Source organism: Aquarana catesbeiana, linkage group LG02 (genome assembly GCF_042186555.1).
Source record: "Aquarana catesbeiana isolate 2022-GZ linkage group LG02, ASM4218655v1, whole genome shotgun sequence".
NCBI classification, from domain to species: domain Eukaryota; kingdom Metazoa; phylum Chordata; class Amphibia; order Anura; family Ranidae; genus Aquarana; species Aquarana catesbeiana.
This window is the reverse complement of record NC_133325.1, coordinates 423,355,971-423,379,469: the sequence shown is the minus strand read 5'-3', so window position 1 is coordinate 423,379,469 and position 23,499 is coordinate 423,355,971. Positions and strand designations below refer to the sequence as shown.

At 39.6% G+C, this 23,499-nt stretch overlaps 1 protein-coding gene across 2 annotated transcripts in view; it reads right to left on the bottom strand.

Annotated features, from left to right (window-relative positions):
- The window catches only part of STPG1 (sperm tail PG-rich repeat containing 1), a 117,897-nt gene that overhangs the window by 47,005 nt on the left and 47,393 nt on the right, over window positions 1-23,499 (bottom strand). For both annotated transcript variants that reach the window (XM_073615481.1, XM_073615482.1), the window contains one exon: window positions 9,306-9,417. In XM_073615481.1, the coding sequence (XP_073471582.1) occupies window positions 9,306-9,417 (112 nt within the window). The remainder of the gene's footprint in view (window positions 1-9,305; window positions 9,418-23,499) is intronic.

Sequence of the window (23,499 nt, the reverse complement as noted above, 5' to 3'; positions counted from 1 at the left end):
GCAAAGGAGAAGTGCTCACTAACACAGATTTAGACAGATTTGTGAACAATGTTTGAGACAAATAGGCCTCTTGTGTACATAGAAAAAGTAGTAGATAGATACATAGTTGTAGATCTTTGAGTTCAGCTCATGATAAATAGGGGCAACACAAAAGTGTTGCATTTATAATCATGCTCAGTGTATATTTATAACTATATATACCCAGGTATATGTGCACAATTCCACCAGGACTCATGTCAGGCCCTTTGTTGATATTACCTTTTTGTACATTGGATGTATGTACTATTATTACCTTTTAACACACGGTCGGATTTTCCGACGGGAAATGTTGGATGTGAGCTTGTTGTCGGAAAGTTGGACCGTGTGTATGCTCCATCGAACATTTGCTGTCGGACAACAAATGTTTGATAGCAGGTTCTCAAATTTTCCGCCAACAAAACTTTGTTGTCAGAAAGTCCGATCGTGTGTACACAAGTCCGTCGCACAAAAGTTCACGAATGCTCGGAATCAAGCAGAAGGAGCCGCACTAGCTATTGGAGTTCCTTTTTCTCGGCTCGTCCTACGTCTTGTATGTCACTGCGTTCCCACGTTCGTAATTGTTGGCCAACAATTGTGTGATCATGTGTATGCAAGACAAGTTTGAGCCAACAACCTTCGAACAAAAATCCACGGTTTTGTTGGCAGAAAGTCCGATCGTGTGTACGCGGCATTAAACTTAGCAAAGGTTCTGGTTCTTTTATTTGCCTACATGTTTAGTGCACTATCCTGTTTGGGGAGGTCCATATCTCATACCTCTGCCCAAAAGAGGGCTAAAATTCTAAGCCAATTTGCTGCATTGGAAGTGCAAACTGAACATCAATGTTTGAGGTGAAATTTGCAGATTAAATGATAGTACTCGTGTATTGTAATTTTAAACTTTTCAAAAAGCATGCTGGATTGGCTTTCATGTCAACTAGTTCATTGCACTTGTGAACAATAAGGTAACGTATGTGGGATCTATAATGGATTTATATGTTCAGTGGAGGCATTATAGAGTATCCAAAATTTTGAACTGCAGAATTTGAGATTTAAACGCTCATTGGCCATCCAAAATAATCACCTTGTTTTAATTGATATTAATATACTAATTATTTCACGGAAAGCATAACAATCATTCTAAAACTATAGGTGACCTGTTGTAAAGGTTGTTTTAGAGAGATTTATAATATATTCTGTGTCTTTTCTAGTGTCATATGTTAAAATATTAGGATGGAAATCAGTGCCAGCCGGTGGTAATTTTTTTCGGTGGGGCGGCAAACAGTATAACCCCCCCCCGGCCGGTCAGCCGGCGGTCAGTCAGGTTGGTCTGGTGCACTTTCTATGGTGGGCAGCGGCTTCACCGGCGGCTTTACGCTGCTCTCCACGGGTATGGAGGCAGCTTCCGTTTCCTTCCTCCTCCTCGGTGGCCAATTGGGACTCTTCTCTTTTCGGCCAATCGAAAAATGGGTCTCAGACCTGCTTCTGATTGGCCAGATTGAGGATCAGTGTTTCCAAAGCGAATATTTATTCGCTGTTGTAACACCTGGGTGAGATCCTGGCGCAATGCTCTGCAACACCAGCCCACCCTATTTTGAAGCCTATTAGAGCCTCTGGCTCTAATCAGGTGCTTAACCACTTAAGGACTAGCCTCATTTTGGAATTTAGGTGTTTACATGTTTAAAACAGGTTTTGTTGCTAGAAAATTACTTAGAAGCCCCAAACATTATATATTGTTTTTTTTCCAGCACCCTAGAGAATAAAATGGCGGTCATTGCAATACTTTTTTTCACACCGTATTTGCGCAGCAGTCTTACAAGCGCGCTTTTTTTGGAAAAAATTCACTTTTTTTAATAAAAAAAATAAGACAACAGTAAAGTTAGCCCATTTTTTTTTATTGTGAAAGATAATGTTACGCCGAGTAAATTGACACCCACCCGCTCGTGGAATGGCATCAAACTTTTACCCTCAAAAATCTCCATAGACGACGTTTAAAAAATTCTACAAGTTGCATGTTTTGCGTTACAGAGGAGGTCTAGGGCTAGAATTATTGCTCTCACTCTAACGATTGCGGCAATACCTCACATGTGTGGTTTGACCACTGTTTTCATATGCGGGCGCTACTCACGTATGCGTTCGCTTCTGCGTGCGAGCTCGTCGGGATGGGGGGGTTTTAAAAAAAAAAATTGTGTCACTTTTATTCCTATTACAAGGAATGTAAACATCCCTTGTCATAGAAAAAAGCATGACAGGACCTCTTAAATATGAGATCTGGGGTCAAAAAGACCTCAGATCTCATATTAACACTAAAATGCAATAAAAAAAAAGTCATTTAAAAAAATGACACTGAAAAAAATGCGCCTTTAAGACATATGGGCGGAAGTGACGTTTTGACATCTCTTCCGCCCTGCGGTGTCATGGAGGCGAGTGGGAGCCATTTTCCCCTCACTGGTCTCCAAGGGCACAGACGCAATCACCTCTGCCGCTACCGACGGCTCCGGTAAGCGGCGGAGGGCACCGGATCGCGGCGGGAGGGGGGTGGCCCTTCTCCCGTCACTGATAAAAGTGATCTTGCGACGAATCTGCCACAAAGACCACTTTTATCTGAAAGCCGACCGCCGCACGAAAACGGGGATACCAGGGTTATGGCAGCTAGCTGCTGCAATAAAAATGATATCCACCTCCAAACTTTGGACATACATTGGCGCGCGGTGGTCGGCAAGTGGTTAAAAAAAAAACCCCGCCGCTGTAATTCACGCGCCCGGCATCCTGAAAGGGGCCGGACGCATGAATAGGTGGTGGTGGTGTCCTGTCAAAATAGCGCCCATGTATAGAGCATGGGGGTGGTGGCCGTGGATAGAGGGGGCGGTGGTCCGGCGCCCCTAATGGACGGGCCGCCACTGGTGGTAATGCATTTGGAGTAGTTAAGACAACATACAAATGCTTTTCTTTCTCTTGTTTGCTGTATAAAGGGCTTTACTTAAGGAAAAGATCCCAGGAGGTCTGCAGGGACCCCTCTCCAAGGAAATTGGAAATTACATAATTTGTCTCTAGCAGAACCACACGTTGGTTAATATGGCCGCACAATTACTAAATGGTGTTCCTGAGAACTAATATATCTAAATTTTTAGACTTTAGTGTACCAACTTCATGGAAAAAGCAAACGAAGGGTTCTTGTGAAAGGCAAGGGCTCCTCCAAGCTATTTTATAAATGGAGACCAAGAAGAAATGTTTTTCTAGTTAAAATTGAACTTACTTAAAAAAAAAAATAGATTTTATGTGATTTAATGAAAGCTCAAAAATATTATAATAAGAAGAATAAACACATACACACTATAACTACATCAAATAGAAAGCTCCCCAACTGTATTATCACCATTATCATCAAATCAATAGAAAGCAATAATAATAATAAGCAATCAAAATATAAAGGTACTGTAAACTGACAGCAAATATTAGGAATTGTATATTTAATGATTTAGTTTAGAGTTTAGATTTAGAGTTTTATGTTTTAGTAATGGGTTTCTTGAGCTAAATGTACACGCATGTCCTTTCTTAAAGTCCAACTAAGGCCCCATTCACACTTGAGTGTACGTTAGGAGATTTTGAGATGTTCAATTAGTGCACCACTACACGTTTGTAGGAGTGATGTGTTATACAGGAGCTTCTTTGGGGCAGGAATGTGTGTTTTGGCCTCATAAATTTATTATCAGAGCAGCAGAAAAATGTGCATAAGGCTTCATGTACGTTTTAATTACTTTGACCACTGGCCGCAGGAGAACTCAAACGCCTCAAAATCGTGCTGCAGTGCTGTGATTTTGCGCGTTTTTTTTGTGATTTTGCGCGTTTCGCGTTTTTTGCGGCTGGCGGTCAAAACGTTCCTACCCTGAACACGATTATTCCACGTTCAGGAGAGGGAGGTTAGGGGAGCTTAAAACTCCCCTAACCGCAGCAGTTTGGCTCCTAAATGATACTCATAGCCTATGTGTACATAGGCTTTTAGGGAGTTGAAATTAGGAGCTTTGGCAAAAAAAGCCAAAAGCTCCTAAACTCAAGTTACATGAGCCTAACACTAATTTTGGCATTTTTTGTGCACTCCCATTGAAGTCAATGTGGTTAAAAACATCCCATTCTCCTTCAAAAGTAGCTCGTGTACTTAAGCTACAAGTGCCTGAATGCTCAAATGGGACAATATAAAAAGCATAAAATCATAGTATTTTGCTTGTTGGGTGATTTGGAGCGATGAGCAATAAAACACTCAGGGGTGTGAATAGGTGTTTAATGCTCCTGTATATCTAAACAATTACAAAATCCAGGTACTATGTGATGCACAAGCCTCAAATTACACAACAAACATTCTGAGACAAATTCTCCCTCATTGAAGTCTCACATGTTCCTCCTCCCAGGCAGGGGCGGATCCAGGGGGGGGGCAACAGGGCAATTGCCCCCTCCGAGAAATTCATGATTGGCAGGCCAGTCAGTAAATGAGTGAGCGGGCGGGAGCCGGAGGACGAGTGTGCGGGTTAACGAGCGGGCGGGCCAGTCAGCGGGGGTCGGCAGGTTAGAGAGAGCCTGAGCGGCAGGTCGGCAGATGAGTGAGGGGGGGTTGACAGGTGAGTCTGCGGGCGTTCAGGAGCAGCAGGACAGACATCGAGAGAGGGGGCGGTCCGGTCCGCAGGTGAGCGGAGAAACTGGCCAGTCCAGAGATGTTGCTTGTGACATCATCTGGGATGGACAAGAAGATAGGAGGAGGAGGGGCCGCCGGGGGGAGCAGTAGCAGCGTGACATGAGAGAGAACTTACTACAGAGGCTGCCTGCGCTACTCTGCATATGAAGAAAACAAGTAAACGCTGTGCCCTTATTTTACCCTATGAGCCCTGAATGTGCCCTGATGTGCCCTGAATTTATCCCATGTGCCCTGATTGTACCCCATGTGCCCTGAATGTGCCCTGAAAGTACCCCATGTGCCCTGAAGTACCCTGATGTACCCCATGTGCCTGATGTGCCCTGAATGTGCCCTGATGTACCCTGATGTACCCCATGTGCCCTGAATGTGCCCGATGTGCCCCGAATGTACCCCATGTACCTGATGTGCCCTGAATGTGCCCTGATGTGCCCTGAATTTATCACATGTGCCCTGATTGTACCCCATGTGCCCTGAATGTGCCCTGAATGTACCACATGTGCCCTGATGTGTCTGATGTGCCCTGATGTGCCCTGAATTTATCCCATGTGCCCTGATTGTACCCCATGTGCCCCGAATGTGCCCTGATGTACCCCATGTGCCTGATGTGCCCTGATGTACCCCATGTGCCCTAATGTGCCCTGAATGTGCCCTGATGTACCCCATGTACCCTGATGTGCCCTGAATGTGCCCTGAATGTGCCCCATGTGCCTGATGTGCCCTGAATGTGCCCTGATGTACCCCATGTGCCCTGATGTACCCCATGTGCCTGATGTGCCCTGATGTACCCCATGTGCCCTGAATGTGCCCCATGTGCAAGTGACAATCAACAACATGTGGCAGGTGATGTGGCAAGTGACAATCAGCAACATGTGGCAGGTGACGTGGCAAGTGACAATCAGCATCTGGTGGCAGGCAAGTGACAATCCGCAGCTTGTGGCAGGGACGTGGCAAGTGATAAGCTGCATCTGAAGGCAGGTAGACGTAAAAAGTGACACACTCGGGGCTCCCACTGATTCTGCATTATGGTGAGTTGAACCATTTAATTTTATGTTAAATGTAATAATAGATGCGCTTCAATCATCCTGACACCATAACAACCATGGTGCCGTGATGATGAAAGCGCCAACACCAGCCATTACCCCGATAAATTGGCCACAAAAAAACATATTTTCTGGCAGTGCCCCTCCCGAGACTAGACTCTGGATCCGCCCCTGCTCCCAGGTACTGTAATCCTCAGCAAAAGACAGTGGAGTCAATCCAATAAGAAGTGGGCAGGACTAGTTGTGGCCAGGTGCTGATTGACAAGCTACAGGCTTGTCAATCAGCAGTAACAATGCTGATAGCCATGCCCCTTGCAAAATTTTTGCATCACACTGTAATGCAAGGAAGCACAGCCTACATGAGAGTGGCAACTCTGCTCTGAATACAGGAGCAATGCAGCTGCATCGTTGCCACATCATCACAACTTTGCGGGGGGGGCAAGAGAAAACTGCAAGTCCAGATGTAGATGTGTTGCGCCACATATTTAATAGGAAGCCACAGTTTTACTTTATTTAAACCTGCCTACACTAAAATGGTAACTCCAGTAATGGTCTGAGTGTTGGCACTGTACCAGCTCTTACTGTAAAGTGGTATATGCTATTAGCAAAGAAGTAAGCCAGGACAAAATATTTCCGGCTCTTGCTCTAGGAGCAGCTCCCCTGCCTGCTCCCACCATATATACCCAAGCTGCTGCCAAATCATGTCCCTCTGGTCTTTCAGAGCAGTTCTGGCTATGTGCTACCACTGATGTCTCAGGGGGAAAGAAGGAGGCCAGCACTGAAAGACTACCTCATACCCCACTATCAGAATATGCCCATCTTAAAGCAACTTGGTCACAGCAGATAGAAGCATAGTCCAGAAAAGGCCAAACAACTTTCATTAAATAACAAGGTAGATAAGATACAATTTGCTGTTTAGACATCAATTTCTGGGATGCCTGAGGGATTTCTAATGCCGCGTACACACGATCGGACTTTACGGCATACTTGGTCCGGCGTACCGGATTTCGTCGGACAATTCGATCGTGTGTGGGCTCCAGCGGACTTTGTTTTCTCAAAAGTTTGACAGACTTAGATTTGAAACATGTTTCAAATCTATCCGACGGACTCGAGTCCGGTCGAAAAGTCCGCTCGTCTGTATGCTAGTCCGACGGACAAAAACCGACGCTAGGGCAGCTATTGGCTACTGGCTATAAACTTCCTTGCTTTAGTCCGGTCGTACGTCATCACGTACGAATTCGTTGGCCTTTGGTTGATCGTGTGTAGGCAAGTCCGTTCATTTGGAAAGTCCGTCGTAAAGTCCGTCGATAAGTCCGCCGGGCAAAGTATGCCGTAAAGTCCGGTCGTGTGTACGCGGCATTACTCACTTTTTGCTGGGACTCAAATATCAGTAAGCCCCTTCCCTCCAAGTACTGTAATGCTGTACACTTTATTTTTATGCATATTTTATGTTGGCATGAAGATGCTTCGTGTTCAAGTAGAAGAAGGCCAAGCACAGACTGCACACATACCAACACATGATACCTACAGTGGGTAAAATAATTATTTGCTCCCCTGCAGATTTTGTAAGTTTGCCCACTTACAAAGAAATGAAGGGTCTAAAATTTTTATTATAGGTGTATTTTAAATGATAGAGACAGAATATCAACCGAAAATCCAGAAAAAAAAAACACATGATACAAATGTTATAAATTGAGTCGCAGTTCAGTGAGAAAAAAAAGTATTTCATCCCCTAACCAACAATAATTCTGTCTCTCAGACTGGCTACAGTATGTGCTCATGTGGTACACAGATTAATCCTGTCAATTTAAGAAGTTGCTCCTAATGATAACTCATTATGTGTATAAAAGACACCTGTCCACAGAATCTCTTTCTTCCATTACAACCTCACAATCATGGGCAACTCAGCCCTTCCTTCTCTGAGCTGGCCACTCAGCTGTCAGCTAATTGCCAGCTCCTATCTCTCCACAGTGACTCACCTGTTGATGATATCCTGCTCGCCAGTCCTGCCTACTTAAGCCGTCCAACCCAGATGATCTCTGCCTTCGCCTTGGTCACATCTCTAGAGATGCTCACCTGTGTTCCTGTTAAAGACTTGCTTGGATGACATTCCTTCTGTCTCCAGATCCTGCTTGCTGTTCTACTACACTCATCTCTGGCCCCCTGACATTTTGGCTTGTCTGACTATCCGTTACGGTTCCTGAACTCTGGTTGTGTTTTGACTACGTTTAAATTTTTTTTATTATTATTAAACAAGTGAGATCTAACTGTACTTCTGTCTCAGTCTGATTCATGGTTTCTGACAGCAACACCAAGCTGTGAAAGGATGTCAGGGAAATTATTGTTGACCTGCACACGGCTGGAATGGGTACAAGACCATTAGCAAGAAGCTTGGTGAGAAGGAGACAACTGTTGCAGTGATTATTTGCAAATGGAAGAAATACAAAATAACCGTCAATCGCCCTCAGTCTGGAGCTCCATGCAAGATTTCGCATCATGGGGTAAGGATGATCATGAGAAAAGTGAGGGATCAGCCCAGAACTACACGATCTCAAGGCAGTTGGTACCACAGTCACCAAACAAACCATTGGTAACTCAATAGGCAGCCATGGATTGAAATCCTGCAGCTCCCGCAAGGTCCCCCTCCTTAAGAAGGCACATGTACAGGCCCATCTGAAGTTTGCCAATGAACATCTAGAAGATTTAGAGAAGGATTGGGAGAAAATGCTGTGGTCAGATGAGATAAAAATTAAGCTCTTTGGCATTAACTCGACTCGCTGTGTTTGGAGGAAGAAAAATGCTGACTAATGACCCTAAGGACACCACCCCTACAGTCAAGCATGGAGGTGGAAACATTATGCTTTGCGGCTGTTTCTCTGCTAAAGGTACAAAGGCCATGTATTGTAAAATCTTGAATGAGAACCTTCTTAGCCCAGTCAGAACACTGAAGATGGGTCGTGGATGGGTCTTCCATCATGACAATGACCAAAAACATAACACTAAGGCAACAAAGGAGTGGCCTAGCCTATAGAAAATATATGGAGGGAGCTAAAACTTTGAGTTGTCAAGAAAGATTTAGAGAAGATCTGTAAAGTTGAGTGAACCAATATCCCTCCTGTGATGTGTGCCAACCTGGTAACCAACTACAAGAAATGTCTTACCTCTGTGCTTGTCAACTAGGGTTTCTCCACCAAGTACTAAGTCATGTTTTGCTTGGGGACCAAATACTTATTTTACTCACTGAACTGCAACTCAAATTATAACATTCGTATCATGTGTTTTTTTCTGGATTTTTTGGTTGATAAAAAATATTGACCCTTAATTTATTGTAAGTGGGCAAACTTACAAAATCTGCAGGGGATCAAATAATTATTTTCCCCACTGTATCTTCTGGTGTTGGTGGTCATGAGTTTTCAGCCATATGTAGGCTAAACATTTCTAATGCTGCAGGAATTATTGTTGGGTGGGGTTGTGTACTGGGATGAATATCATTCTCTTTAAACATTTGCTCTATGTTTAAATGGAATGCAGATGCAATGAATCATTTTATAAAGAGAACTTACAAGGTGAAGGTACTTTAAGAGGGTTTAACTGTACAGCCTCTCTCTTTGTTCTTGAGACAAAAGCAGCTTGAGCAGATACATTGTTCTTGGGAAGACAACAATTTATAGATGCCTGGAAAAAAATATTTTTGTCAGAATATACGGTATACGTGGATATTACAGGGGTATCATATGTTTTCTAGCTTCAACGGTCAAGCTTATCAAAATTGGAAATGTTATTTCAAGTGGCCATACATAGCTGACCACATATCATCTTGAAGAATGTTAAAATTGAACTAAAGGCAAAACCTTTTTATTTTGCAAAGTGTAAGGAAAGGTTATAACCCCTGTCAGTTTTTTTTCTCTGTGGCAATTTTGGTCCCATTGGAGAGATTCCCTTCACTTCATTTCCCTTGCCCAATACACAAAGTGAGGGCAAATCCCTCCAAACTGTGGAATCCTAGGTTGTCACCAGAACTAGTGGCCCCATTGGAAGATTTTCCCTGTACTCCTGTTCTGGCGGCAACCCACAATTTTGGATTTTCTTTCACTTTCACTCTCAGTGATAACGGTAAGCAAAACAAATACAGAGGGTGAATCCTCCTCAGAGGGACACAGACAGCAATAAAACCCTGACAGATGTTCTAATCCCTTTCCACTCCAAAACTAAAAAAAAAAAGTTTTGCCTTTAGTTATACTTTAAAATACATTCCAGTTTACACTATGTGGTTTTCAAACACCAGACACATACCAAAACTATGATTTAAAGTACGGTATACATTGTTATATAAATGCAGTTATATAAATACAGTAGATAGACTATTACAAACCAGGGAACCATTTATACTGTACATTTTTATTTGCAAACTTAGTATTTCCCTACATTCTGCCATCCAGATCTGCCCTAAGGGACCTCATCTGTCCATAAAAAAGGACTGCTCTATAGCTCTGAAAGCTGGAATAAAATCTCTGAACTTTACAATCTAATTGTGCAATCTACTTTAGATCTACCAACAACTACATGTAATGCAGTAGCCTGCTTGATTGAATACGTATTGAATGTATTGTTTAGATTTAGGTTCTAATATTACATGCTTTAGTAAAGCTAAAATGTGACATTGTACTGTGTAGGCTTTATAGATCATATCACGGCTGTAGCTGCCACTGGCTGCTGTCTAAGATTATTTGAAGTGAGTACTACCAGCTACTGCATTGTTAGCCAAAAAGAGCAGGACCTTCCTTTAAACCAGTGGTTCTCAACCTTGTCCTCAAGTACCCCCAACAGGCCATGTTTTGGGAATTTCTCTTATGCCGCGTACACACGACTGTTTTTTTCCCTCAGAATAAACTCTGACGTTTTTTCTGATAGAGTTCTGACAGAGTTCCGCTGAAACGGACTTGCGTATACACGATCACACCAAAGTCCGATCGTTTAGAACACAGTGACGTACAACACGTACGACGGGACTAGAAAAAGGAAGTTAAATAGCCAGTAGCCAATAGCTGCCCTTGCATCGTTTTTGGTCCGTCAGAATAGCATACAGACGAACGGTTTTCCCGATAGGAATTGAAAGATTTAAAACATGTTCTATTTCTAGGTCCGTCAGAATTTTCGAAAGAAGAAGTCCAATGAAGCCCACACATGATCGGAATATCCGATGAAATGATTCCGTTGGACCTTTTCTCATGGAAAGTCCGGTCGTGTGTACGCGGCATTAGACAAAATAGCTGTCCAAAATACCAAGCCATTGACTGATTTAAAGCACCTGTGCAAGATAAAAAAAAACCTGCAAATATGACCTTTTGGGGGTACTTGAGGACAGGGTTAAGAACCACTGCTTTAAACTGCTCAACTTATAAAAAACGGTAACCATAAATTAAATATGGGTAAGCTGTTTTTAAGTTCGGCATTTAGGCTGGATCCACATCTCTGCATTTTAGCTTGATGCATTGTCCATTGAAATCCATGAAAACACGGGGGGCAGGAGGCGGAGCCTAGCGGAGCAGACATGCATTGTTAGAGCTCCACACCGCTGAGGAGAGAAGAGAAGGACAAAGCGGAGCCTGCAGGCTCAAAAGGTATCCATTTGAACCTTTTTGCCCCAGGGAACAAACTGTGAAAGTTTGGGCAGGAAATATGGTACTGGGAGGAAACCGTGGCAGAAATAAAAATCACCTCACAAAGAGCTCACAGGCACTCACTGCAGCTGAAGCAGCTCCAGTCACCTCACAAGATACAGCATCAGGGCGCTCTCACAGACAGAAAATGTCACAGCAAGACTCTCCATTTGAGCCAGATACAGAACAAATCCTCTCACAAACTTCTCCACAAGCCTCCTCAGTATCCCCAGTAATATTATTACAATTTGAAAAGATGCTTCATAAGGCTTTAAAACAAACCTCAGACCAAATAACAAAAAGCCTAACCAAAGAAATAAGAGAGCTGGGAAACCGCACCGCAGCCTTAGAAATAAAAATGGATGAAATTGAAATTACAACCCAAGAAAATATAACAGAATTGGAACAATTAAAAAAAGAGAATTTAATACTTCAAACTAAGCTTGAAGATTACGAAAATAGAGCCAGACGTTCAAACTTGCGCATAAGGGGAATACCTGAAACTGTGACAGACCTGCAATCTACTATTACTGCTCTATTACAAGAACTAAAGCCAGATATCCCTATTGAACGTTTAGAACTGGACAGAGTACACAGAGCCCTCACAGCCAAAAAGAAAGATGGACCCCCACGTGATATAATCACAAAATTTCATTATTACAGAACGAAAGAACAAATATTAATTGCTGCAAGAGAAAAAAAGGAACTTAATTTTCAAGGACACAATTATCAAATTTTTGCTGACCTATCCCAACTTACTATTACTAAAAGACGATCCATGAAACCCCAACTAATGGAACTGCAACGCCACAACATTATGTATCAATGGGGCTTCCCCTTTTCAGTCAGATTTAACTACCAAGGTACAATTTACAGAAGCAGATCAGCAGATGAACTACAACAAACCCTTTTAAAACTAAATCTGACAGAACCCACAAGCAGCAACACTCCCACACGCAGAAGAATGGCATCATCTTCACCTTCAGGCAGCACCCAGAAAATTTCAGAACAAAATGGGAATCATCATTCTCACAAAAGAGGCCGTTATGCCACATCATTCATGGACCAAGAAGATTCAATGGACTGACATCCTAATTCCTGATATCTCTTCATTTATTATACTAAGAGATGGTTCTCTATAAAAAACCTATATTTATAACTGAATGTAACTGCATTCTGATAGTCACACACTGTGTGGGATCATGTTACATTCCAGTTATATTTCTTATTACTTCTGATTCATATAGCCTTAGAATATATAAGTGAAATAAGGAAATTCTTGTTCAGTTATATATTATCAGGTAATAACAATAGATTTATTACTTTTTAGGACAAATATGTTCAATAATCCAGAAGTAATGGAAGCTTTTTCTTTCTTTTCTTAAAACAAATATATTATTACCTAACTAGTTCCTAGAATTATGTTTTTGTTAATTCTAATCTGAAGCAATACAACCTCAATTTTATGAGTTAACATATCTAAACAGTTACATATGAATAAAATATGTAATTGTTTACTCTAAAAGGGTTAAAATCCCAAAATAATTCAAACTATCTTCATCAATACCAAAGTTATTAACAGTACCTTTCTAACTGAATTATTTAGCCTAGGGCAAGAATAACCATATACAACCACCCTGGAATAAATAATTTCAACAAAAACTATATTCTGCACTCCAATTAATGAAACATCATTTTGATGTCTTTTGACATAGCACTTCTCTCCTGTAAGCGGAAGATCCGTGTACCCCCATTAGCCCTCCTCATTCTCCCAACCATATTATGTGGGAGTGTGACGAAGGCACTTATTCCCCTGAGAGAGATATTTATTCTCTTTCACGGGTAAATTGTGATTTCTTGCAAAAAATAATTTATACAATGTATCATCTAATCTCATATGTTTTTTGTTTACTCTTTACTCCAGAATTCACTGGTTTCTTTTCTATCTATTCATCTCTTCAGTCCACACAGGTTGATCTGCGCAGTCAGCTCTGCATAACAAAAAGTAAGTCAAAACTATTTGATCTATTGCCATGGCACCACTGAATATACTTTCCCTGAATGTTCAGGGAATAAATGTCCCTCAAAAAAGGACCAAAGCCTTCCGTACTTTCCATAACAAGAAGGCTCACATAGTATGCCTCCAAGAAACACACTTCACCAAAGATTCTACTCCAAAATATATTTCTCCTTTTTATCAACAAATTTACACGGCTTCTGCCTGTACCAAGCAAAGGGGAACTCTAATTGCATTTCACCGATCCACACCATTCACCTTATCATCAGAAATTAAAGACCCAGAAGGTAGATACCTGATACTCATGGGTTATATAATGGATACAGCAATCACGGTGATTTCCTACTACGCTCCTAACAAACAACCTACACCATTCCTCTCACATATATTACAAGTGATTAATACACACAAAATAGGAACAGTGATAATGTGTGGGGATTCGAACCAGGTCCTCCTCCCATTTCTAGATAAATCACCTTTTACATCTTCCAAAATAACCTCTGGATTACCTTTTTCTCAACTTCTTTCCAAATACAATCTGGTAGATTCATGGAGAGAAAGTAACCCAATGAAAAAGAAATTCACTTATTTCTCGCACCCTCATCAAACCTTCACCAGAATAGATCATATTTTTCTAACAATAGGAATGATACCAGAAATTATTGCATCAGATATAATTCCGATTCCGTGGTCTGACCATAATGCAGTATACACTACTATAGCCTCAGCCATACCAAAAGCGCATGACCCAACGTGGTACTTACCGGACATAATGCTCAAACACCCACTACATCAGATGGCCATTGAACAAGCTTTAAAGGAATACATATCAATTAATAATACAACAGACATCTCCCCAATAACACTGTGGGAAGCTCATAAGCCTGTCTTGCGTGGTACAATACAAAGACAAATGGCACTATTTAAACGGGAACGCAAAAATCTAGCAAAAAAACTAGAACTCAATTTTAATGCAGCCTACATATCATTTCAAGATAATCCATCTCATAGTACAAAATCTCATCTGGAAAAATCTAGATTGGAATACGATCTATTTCTCACTGAGTCAGTTGATAAATCCCTCAAACGCTCCAAACACAATTTCTACATGAATACAAACAAACCAGGTACATATTTGGCTCGGGCATTAAATTCAACTAACAAATCTTTCAAACCAATACGTTTGAAATTATCAAAAAATGTTTACACTTGTAATCCAGTTAAAATAGTCCATAAATTTCACTCACATCTCGCAACTTTATACAAGACAAACAATGAATTTAATCCTACAGAAGCTGAATCCTTCTTCTCAAAAATAACCTTACCTGAGTTATCTCAGACTCAAAAAAGCAGTTTGGATGAGCCTATAACTATAGATGAAGTTGCTAACGCCATAAAAGACCTAAAACTTAACAAAAGACCAGGCCCAGACGGCTACTCGGCTTTATACTATAAAACATTCTCAGAAATACTCTCTCCCATTCTCACTGAAACTTTTAACAAACTTCTAGATGGACATTCTTTTCGGCAAGAAACGCTAATGGCAATTGTTTGTATGATCCCAAAACCCCTTTCTGATGATACTTCCTGTGTGAATTATCGGCCTATCTCTCTGTTAAACCTCGATATTAAATTATTAGCAAAAATAATAGCAAAACGCCTCAATAGCATTATAGGAAAATTAATACATAGAGATCAAGTAGGCTTCATGCCAAATAGACAGGCAGGCGATAATATACGCAGGGCAGTGTTATTGGCACATATTGCTAAAAAACGGAAAATCCCTTTATGTTTTCTATCTCTCGATATTAAGAGGGCATTTGACACAGTATCCTGGCAATATATGCAATATTCATTACAAAAATGGGGTTTTGGACCCCACTTTTTAACATGGATCAAAGCATTATATAATAAACCCAAAGCCTATATAAAATATGCTGGATACAAATCTGAAGCCTTTAATATCGAAAGAGGTACCCGACAGGGTTGCCCATTATCTCCCTTATTATTTGCCCTTATACTCGAACCCATGGCCCAATACATCAGAACAAACCAAACTATAACTGGCATTGAAGTAGGAGGTATTACACACAAATTATGTATATTTGCAGACGATATATTACTTTTTCTATCATCACCACAGGTCTCTGGTCCTAACTTAATACCAGCTCTTGATGGATTTGCAGCCCTATCCGGCCTTATGATTAATCCTAAGAAATGCCTAGTGCTTAATATTTCACTCACAAACATGGAATTGATCCCGGCTAGGGCTGCACTCCCATTCACATGGGCAGAAAAATCAATCCCATATCTTGGAATTCATTTAACAGCATCTCATTCTGACTTATTCTCAACCAATTATCCTCCTGTATTAAGACAGATCACAAATCTAATAAAACAATGGTCGCAACTTCCTTTATCCTGGATAGGGAAGATTAATGCAATCAAAATGACTATTCTACCCAAATTGCTTTATCTATTCAGAGTCTTCCCTATTCCAATTCCTTCCTATTTTTTGAGAATAGTACAAAAAAGAGCAACTTCGTTTATATGGGGCTCTTCTAAACCACGTATACCTATACACACACTACATCTTCCCAAAAATAAAGGAGGCCTGGGATACCCTAATTTTACTAACTACTACAGAGCAGCACATTTGGCCAGTCTGTCCAAATACCATGCAAAAAAGGAAATCCCATTATGGGTATTTATAGAGGCTTCAGAAAATGACCCTCTATTAATATCAAATTTATTATGGCTTGATCCTAAAGACCGCTTTAAAATTCATAATCCCATAACTAAACACTTCTTATCTCTCTGGGATAAACTAAAAACCAAATATCAGTTACAATCTCCACACAATCCTCTCCTTTCTTTTATCAGAAATCCGGCCTTTTATCCGGCATGCATCTACCCAAATTCTTTTAAAGCTTGGACAACATCAGGCATTCAGACACTAAATGACTTCATAGCATCTAAATCATTCCTTTCATTCCCATCGCTTAGAGAAAAATATGATCTACCAAACTCTGAGATATTTAGATATCTCCAAATCAAAAATTTCTATACACCATTCCTAAAGGGGGATACACCATTATCCCAATTATCCATTTTTGAATCAATCTGTACAAAAGATCCATTTGCTAAAGGTACAATTTCATCACTTTATAATCAATTATATGGAGTAGCAAATCTTAATAGACCCTCTTACGTTCAGAGGTGGGAGGAGGACCTGGGACGAACTTTAGAAGACACGGACTGGTCTAACATATGGCTCACATCTAAGTCATCTTCACCCAACATCTTAGCACTGGAGACAAATTATAAAGTCCTAACTCGCTGGTACCTTGTACCCGCTAGAGTGGCAAAATATTCACCTAATACCTCAACTCTTTGTTTTCGAGGATGCCCAGAAATAGGCACATATTTACACATATGGTGGACGTGCCCAGTAATCCAAACCTTCTGGAAGGAAGTCTTCGTGATTGCATCTAAAATATTTAAAAAAATAATACAACCAGATCCATATTTAACTTTACTTAATCTAAAACCGGAATGGTTAACACTCTCTCAATTCAAACTTATGATCCAACTAATAACGGCTGCAAAACAAACAGTGGCCAAGGCATGGAAATCTCCTACATTGGTACTAGCAGAAACAATTCACAGAATGAATAATACAATGTCCCATGCTAAGATGGTAGCCATCGATCAAAATCAAATTCCAAAATTTGAAAAACTTTGGCATCCTTGGATAAAACAACAGTTCCTGTCAAACTTCAATGACTCTGTCCTGTTGCCATGGTAACAGATTAAATGACTTACAGAGACACCCATTCTAAGGTTTCAAAGAGAACTAAAAAGAATAATAAACTGACGAGCGGGACAACCTTGTGGACCATACCTCTACCTTTCTTTGTCAAAAGAAGTTTATTGAGTATACAATGTTATAAAGATACATAAAGTAAGTTTACAAGGATCTATAAAGTAAGCTCATTGTTTTACAGTAGGGTTTATATAGGTAAATATCATGAAATTTCAAATATTAAACATTGGGTTCACGTAAACCTAAATTAAAGATATATATCATTTCCTTAGTTACTTTTGTAGGTATTTAAATGATTTATACCTACTATACATATTGTTTACAAGTAGAGTGTATATAGGTTAAATAAATTCTGATAATGAGCTTTAATCATAAGGTGGAGAAAAGGAAAGAGAAAGAAGAAAAAGGGTTGAAAGGTAGAGGTATGGTCCACAAGGTTGTCCCGCTCGTCAGTTTATTATTCTTTTTAGTTCTCTTTGAAGCCTTAGAATGGGTGTCACTGTAAGTCATTTAATCTGTTACCATGGCAACAGGACAGAGTCATTGAAGTTTGACAGGAACTGTTGTTTTATCCAAGGATGCCAAAGTTTTTCAAATTTTGGAATTTGATTTTGATCGATGGCTACCATCTTAGCATGGGACATTGTATTATTCATTCTGTGAATTGTTTCTGCTAGTATCAATGTAGGAGATTTCCATGCCTTGGCCACTGTTTGTTTTGCAGCCCTTATTAGTTGGATCATAAGTTTGAATTGAGAGAGTGTTAACCATTCCGGTTTTAGATTAAGTAAAGTTAAATATGGATCTGGTTGTATTATTTTTTTAAATATTTTAGATGCAATCACGAAGACTTCCTTCCAGAAGGTTTGGATTACTGGGCACGTCCACCATATGTGTAAATATGTGCCTATTTCTGGGCATCCTCGAAAACAAAGAGTTGAGGTATTAGGTGAATATTTTGCCACTCTAGCGGGTACAAGGTACCAGCGAGTTAGGACTTTATAATTTGTCTCCAGTGCTAAGATGTTGGGTGAAGATGACTTAGATGTGAGCCATATGTTAGACCAGTCCGTGTCTTCTAAAGTTCGTCCCAGGTCCTCCTCCCACCTCTGAACGTAAGAGGGTCTATTAAGATTTGCTACTCCATATAATTGATTATAAAGTGATGAAATTGTACCTTTAGCAAATGGATCTTTTGTATAGATTGATTCAAAAATGGATAATTGGGATAATGGTGTATCCCCCTTTAGGAATGGTGTATAGAAATTTTTGATTTGGAGATATCTAAATATCTCAGAGTTTGGTAGATCATATTTTTCTCTAAGTGATGGGAATGAAAGGAATGATTTAGATGCTATGAAGTCATTTAGTGTCTGAATGCCTGATGTTGTCCAAGCTTTAAAAGAATTTGGGTAGATCCATGCTGGATAAAAGGCCGGATTTCTGATAAAAGAAAGGAGAGGATTGTGTGGAGATTGTAACTGATATTTGGTTTTTAGTTTATCCCAGAGAGATAAGAAGTGTTTAGTTATGGGATTATGAATTTTAAAGCGGTCTTTAGGATCAAGCCATAATAAATTTGATATTAATAGAGGGTCATTTTCTGAAGCCTCTATAAATACCCATAATGGGATTTCCTGTTTTGCATGGTATTTGGACAGACTGGCCAAATGTGCTGCTCTGTAGTAGTTAGTAAAATTAGGGTATCCCAGGCCTCCTTTATTTTTGGGAAGATGTAGTGTGTGTATAGGTATACGTGGTTTAGAAGAGCCCCATATAAACGAAGTTGCTCTTTTTTGTACTATTCTCAAAAAATAGGAAGGAATTGGAATAGGGAGGACTCTGAATAGATAAAGCAATTTGGGTAGAATAGTCATTTTGATTGCATTAATCTTCCCTATCCAGGATAAAGGAAGTTGCGACCATTGTTTTATTAGATTTGTGATCTGTCTTAATACAGGAGGATAATTGGTTGAGAATAAGTCAGAATGAGATGCTGTTAAATGAATTCCAAGATATGGGATTGATTTTTCTGCCCATGTGAATGGGAGTGCAGCCCTAGCCGGGATCAATTCCATGTTTGTGAGTGAAATATTAAGCACTAGACATTTCTTAGGATTAATCATAAGGCCGGATAGGGCTGCAAATCCATCAAGAGCTGGTATTAAGTTAGGACCAGAGACCTGTGGTGATGATAGAAAAAGTAATATGTCGTCTGCAAATATACATAATTTGTGTGTAATACCTCCTACTTCAATGCCAGTTATAGTTTGGTTTGTTCTGATGTATTGGGCCATGGGTTCGAGTATAAGGGCAAATAATAAGGGAGATAATGGGCAACCCTGTCGGGTACCTCTTTCGATATTAAAGGCTTCAGATTTGTATCCAGCATATTTTATATAGGCTTTGGGTTTATTATATAATGCTTTGATCCATGTTAAAAAGTGGGGTCCAAAACCCCATTTTTGTAATGAATATTGCATATATTGCCAGGATACTGTGTCAAATGCCCTCTTAATATCGAGAGATAGAAAACATAAAGGGATTTTCCGTTTTTTAGCAATATGTGCCAATAACACTGCCCTGCGTATATTATCGCCTGCCTGTCTATTTGGCATGAAGCCTACTTGATCTCTATGTATTAATTTTCCTATAATGCTATTGAGGCGTTTTGCTATTATTTTTGCTAATAATTTAATATCGAGGTTTAACAGAGAGATAGGCCGACAATTCACACAGGAAGTATCATCAGAAAGGGGTTTTGGGATCATACAAACAATTGCCATTAGTGTTTCTTGCCGAAAAGAATGTCCATCTAGAAGTTTGTTAAAAGTTTCAGTGAGAATGGGAGAGAGTATTTCTGAGAATGTTTTATAGTATAAAGCCGAGTAGCCGTCTGGGCCTGGTCTTTTGTTAAGTTTTAGGTCTTTTATGGCGTTAGCAACTTCATCTATAGTTATAGGCTCATCCAAACTGCTTTTTTGATTCTGAGATAACTCGGGTAAGGTTATTTTTGAGAAGAAGGATTCAGCCTCTGTAGGATTAAATTCATTGTTTGTCTTGTATAAAGTTGCGAGATGTGAGTGAAATTTATGGACTATTTTAACTGGATTACAAGTGTAAACATTTTTTGATAATTTCAAACGTATTGGTTTGAAAGATTTGTTAGTTGAATTTAATGCCCGAGCCAAATATGTACCTGGTTTGTTTGTATTCATGTAGAAATTGTGTTTGGAGCGTTTGAGGGATTTATCAACTGACTCAGTGAGAAATAGATCGTATTCCAATCTAGATTTTTCCAGATGAGATTTTGTACTCTGAGATGGATTATCTTGAAATGATATGTAGGCTGCATTAAAATTGAGTTCTAGTTTTTTTGCTAGATTTTTGCGTTCCCGTTTAAATAGTGCCATTTGTCTTTGTATTGTACCACGCAAGACAGGCTTATGAGCTTCCCACAGTGTTATTGGGGAGATGTCTGTTGTATTATTAATTGATATGTATTCCTTTAAAGCTTGTTCAATGGCCATCTGATGTAGTGGGTGTTTGAGCATTATATCCGGTAAGTACCACGTTGGGTCATGCGCTTTTGGTATGGCTGAGGCTATAGTAGTGTATACTGCATTATGGTCAGACCACGGAATAGGAATTATATCTGATGCAATAATTTCTGGTATCATTCCTATTGTTAGAAAAATATGATCTATTCTGGTGAAGGTTTGATGAGGGTGCGAGAAATAAGTGAATTTCTTTTTCATTGGGTTACTTTCTCTCCATGAATCTACCAGATTGTATTTGGAAAGAAGTTGAGAAAAAGGTAATCTAGAGGTTATTTTGGATGGTGTAAAAGGTGATTATCTAGAAATGGGAGGAGGACCTGGTTCGAATCCCCACACATTATCACTGTTCCTATTTTGTGTGTATTAATCAGAGGAATGGTGTAGGTTGTTTGTTAGGAGCGTAGTAGGAAATCACTGTGATTGCTGTATCCATTATATAACCCATGAGTATCAAGTATCTACCTTCTGGGTCTTTAATTTCTGATGATAAGGTGAATGGTGTGGATCGGTGAAATGCAATTAGAGTTCCCCTTTGCTTGGAACAGGCAGAAGCCGTGTAAATTTGTTGATAAAAAGGAGAAATATATTTTGGAGTAGAATCTTTGGTGAAGTGTGTTTCTTGGAGGCATACTATGTGAGCCTTCTTGTTATGGAAAGTACGGAAGGCTTTGGTCCTTTTCTGAGGGACATTTATTCCCTGAACATTCAGGGAAAGTATATTCAGTGGTGCCATGGCAATAGATCAAATAGTTTTGACTTACTTTTTGTTATGCAGAGCTGACTGCGCAGATCAACCTGTGTGGACTGAAGAGATGAATAGATAGAAAAGAAACCAGTGAATTCTGGAGTAAAGAGTAAACAAAAAACATATGAGATTAGATGATACATTGTATAAATTATTTTTTGCAAGTAATCACAATTTACCCGTGAAAGAGAATAAATATCTCTCTCAGGGGAATAAGTGCCTTCGTCACACTCCCACATAATATGGTTGGGAGAATGAGGAGGGCTAATGGGGGAACACGGATCTTCCGCTTACAGGAGAGAAGTGCTATGTCAAAAGACATCAAAATGATGTTTCATTAATTGGAGTGCAGAATATAGTTTTTGTTGAAATTATTTATTCCAGGGTGGTTGTATATGGTTAGTCTTGCCCTAGGCTAAATAATTCAGTTAGAAAGGTACTGTTAATAACTTTGGTATTGATGAAGATAGTTTGAATTATTTTGGGATTTTAACCCTTTTAGAGTAAACAATTACATATTTTATTCATATGTAACTGTTTAGATATGTTAACTCATAAAATTGAGGTTGTATTGCTTCAGATTAAAATAAACAAAAACATAATTCTAGGAACTATTACAAGGTAATAATATATTTGTTTTAAGAAAAGAAAGAAAAAGCTTCCATTACTTCTGGATTATTGAACATATTTGTCCTAAAAAGTAATAAATCTATTGTTATTACCTGATAATATATAACTGAACATGAATTTCCTTATTTCACTTATATATTCTAAGGCTATATGAATCAGAAGTAATAAGAAATATAACTGGAATGTAATGATCCCACACAGTGTGTGACTATCAGAATGCAGTTACATTCAGTTATAAATATAGGTTTTTTATAGAGAACCATCTCTTAGTATAATAAATGAAGAGATATCAGGAATTAGGATGTCAGTCCATTGAATCTTCTTGGTCCATGGATGATGTGGCATAACGGCCTCTTTTGTGAGAATGATGATTCCCATTTTGTTCTGAAATTTTCTGGGTGCTGCCTGAAGGTGAAGATGATGTAATTCTTCTGCGTGTGGGAGTGTTGCTGCTTGTGGGTTCTGTCAGATTTAATTTTAAAAGGGTTTGTTGTAGTTCATCTGCTGATCTGCTTCTGTAAATTGTACCTTGGTAGTTAAATCTGACTGAAAAGGGGAAGCCCCATTGATACATAATGTTGTGGCATTGCAGTTCCATTAGTTGGGGTTTCATGGATCGTCTTTTAGTAATAGTAAGTTGGGATAGGTCAGCAAAAATTTGATAATTGTGTCCTTGAAAATTAAGTTCCTTTTTTTCTCTTGCAGCAATTAGTATTTGTTCTTTCGTTCTGTAATAATGAAATTTTGTGATTATATCACGTGGGGGTCCATCTTTCTTTTTGGCTGTGAGGGCTCTGTGTACTCTGTCCAGTTCTAAACGTTCAATAGGGATATCTGGCTTTAGTTCTTGTAATAGAGCAGTAATAGTAGATTGCAGGTCTGTCACAGTTTCAGGTATTCCCCTTATGCGCAAGTTTGAACGTCTGGCTCTATTTTCGTAATCTTCGAGCTTAGTTTGAAGTATTAAATTCTCTTCTTTTAATTGTTCCAATTCTGTTATATTTTCTTGGGTTGTAATTTCAATTTCATCCATTTTTATTTCTAAGGCTGCGGTGCGGTTTCCCAGCTCTCTTATTTCTTTGGTTAGGCTTTTTGTTATTTGGTCTGAGGTTTGTTTTAAAGCCTTATGAAGCATCTTTTCAAATTGTAATAATATTACTGGGGATACTGAGGAGGCTTGTGGAGAAGTTTGTGAGAGGATTTGTTCTGTATCTGACTCAAATGGAGAGTCTTGCTGTGACATTTTCTGTCTGTGAGAGCGCCCTGATGCTGTATCTTGTGAGGTGACTGGAGCTGCTTCAGCTGCAGTGAGTGCCTGT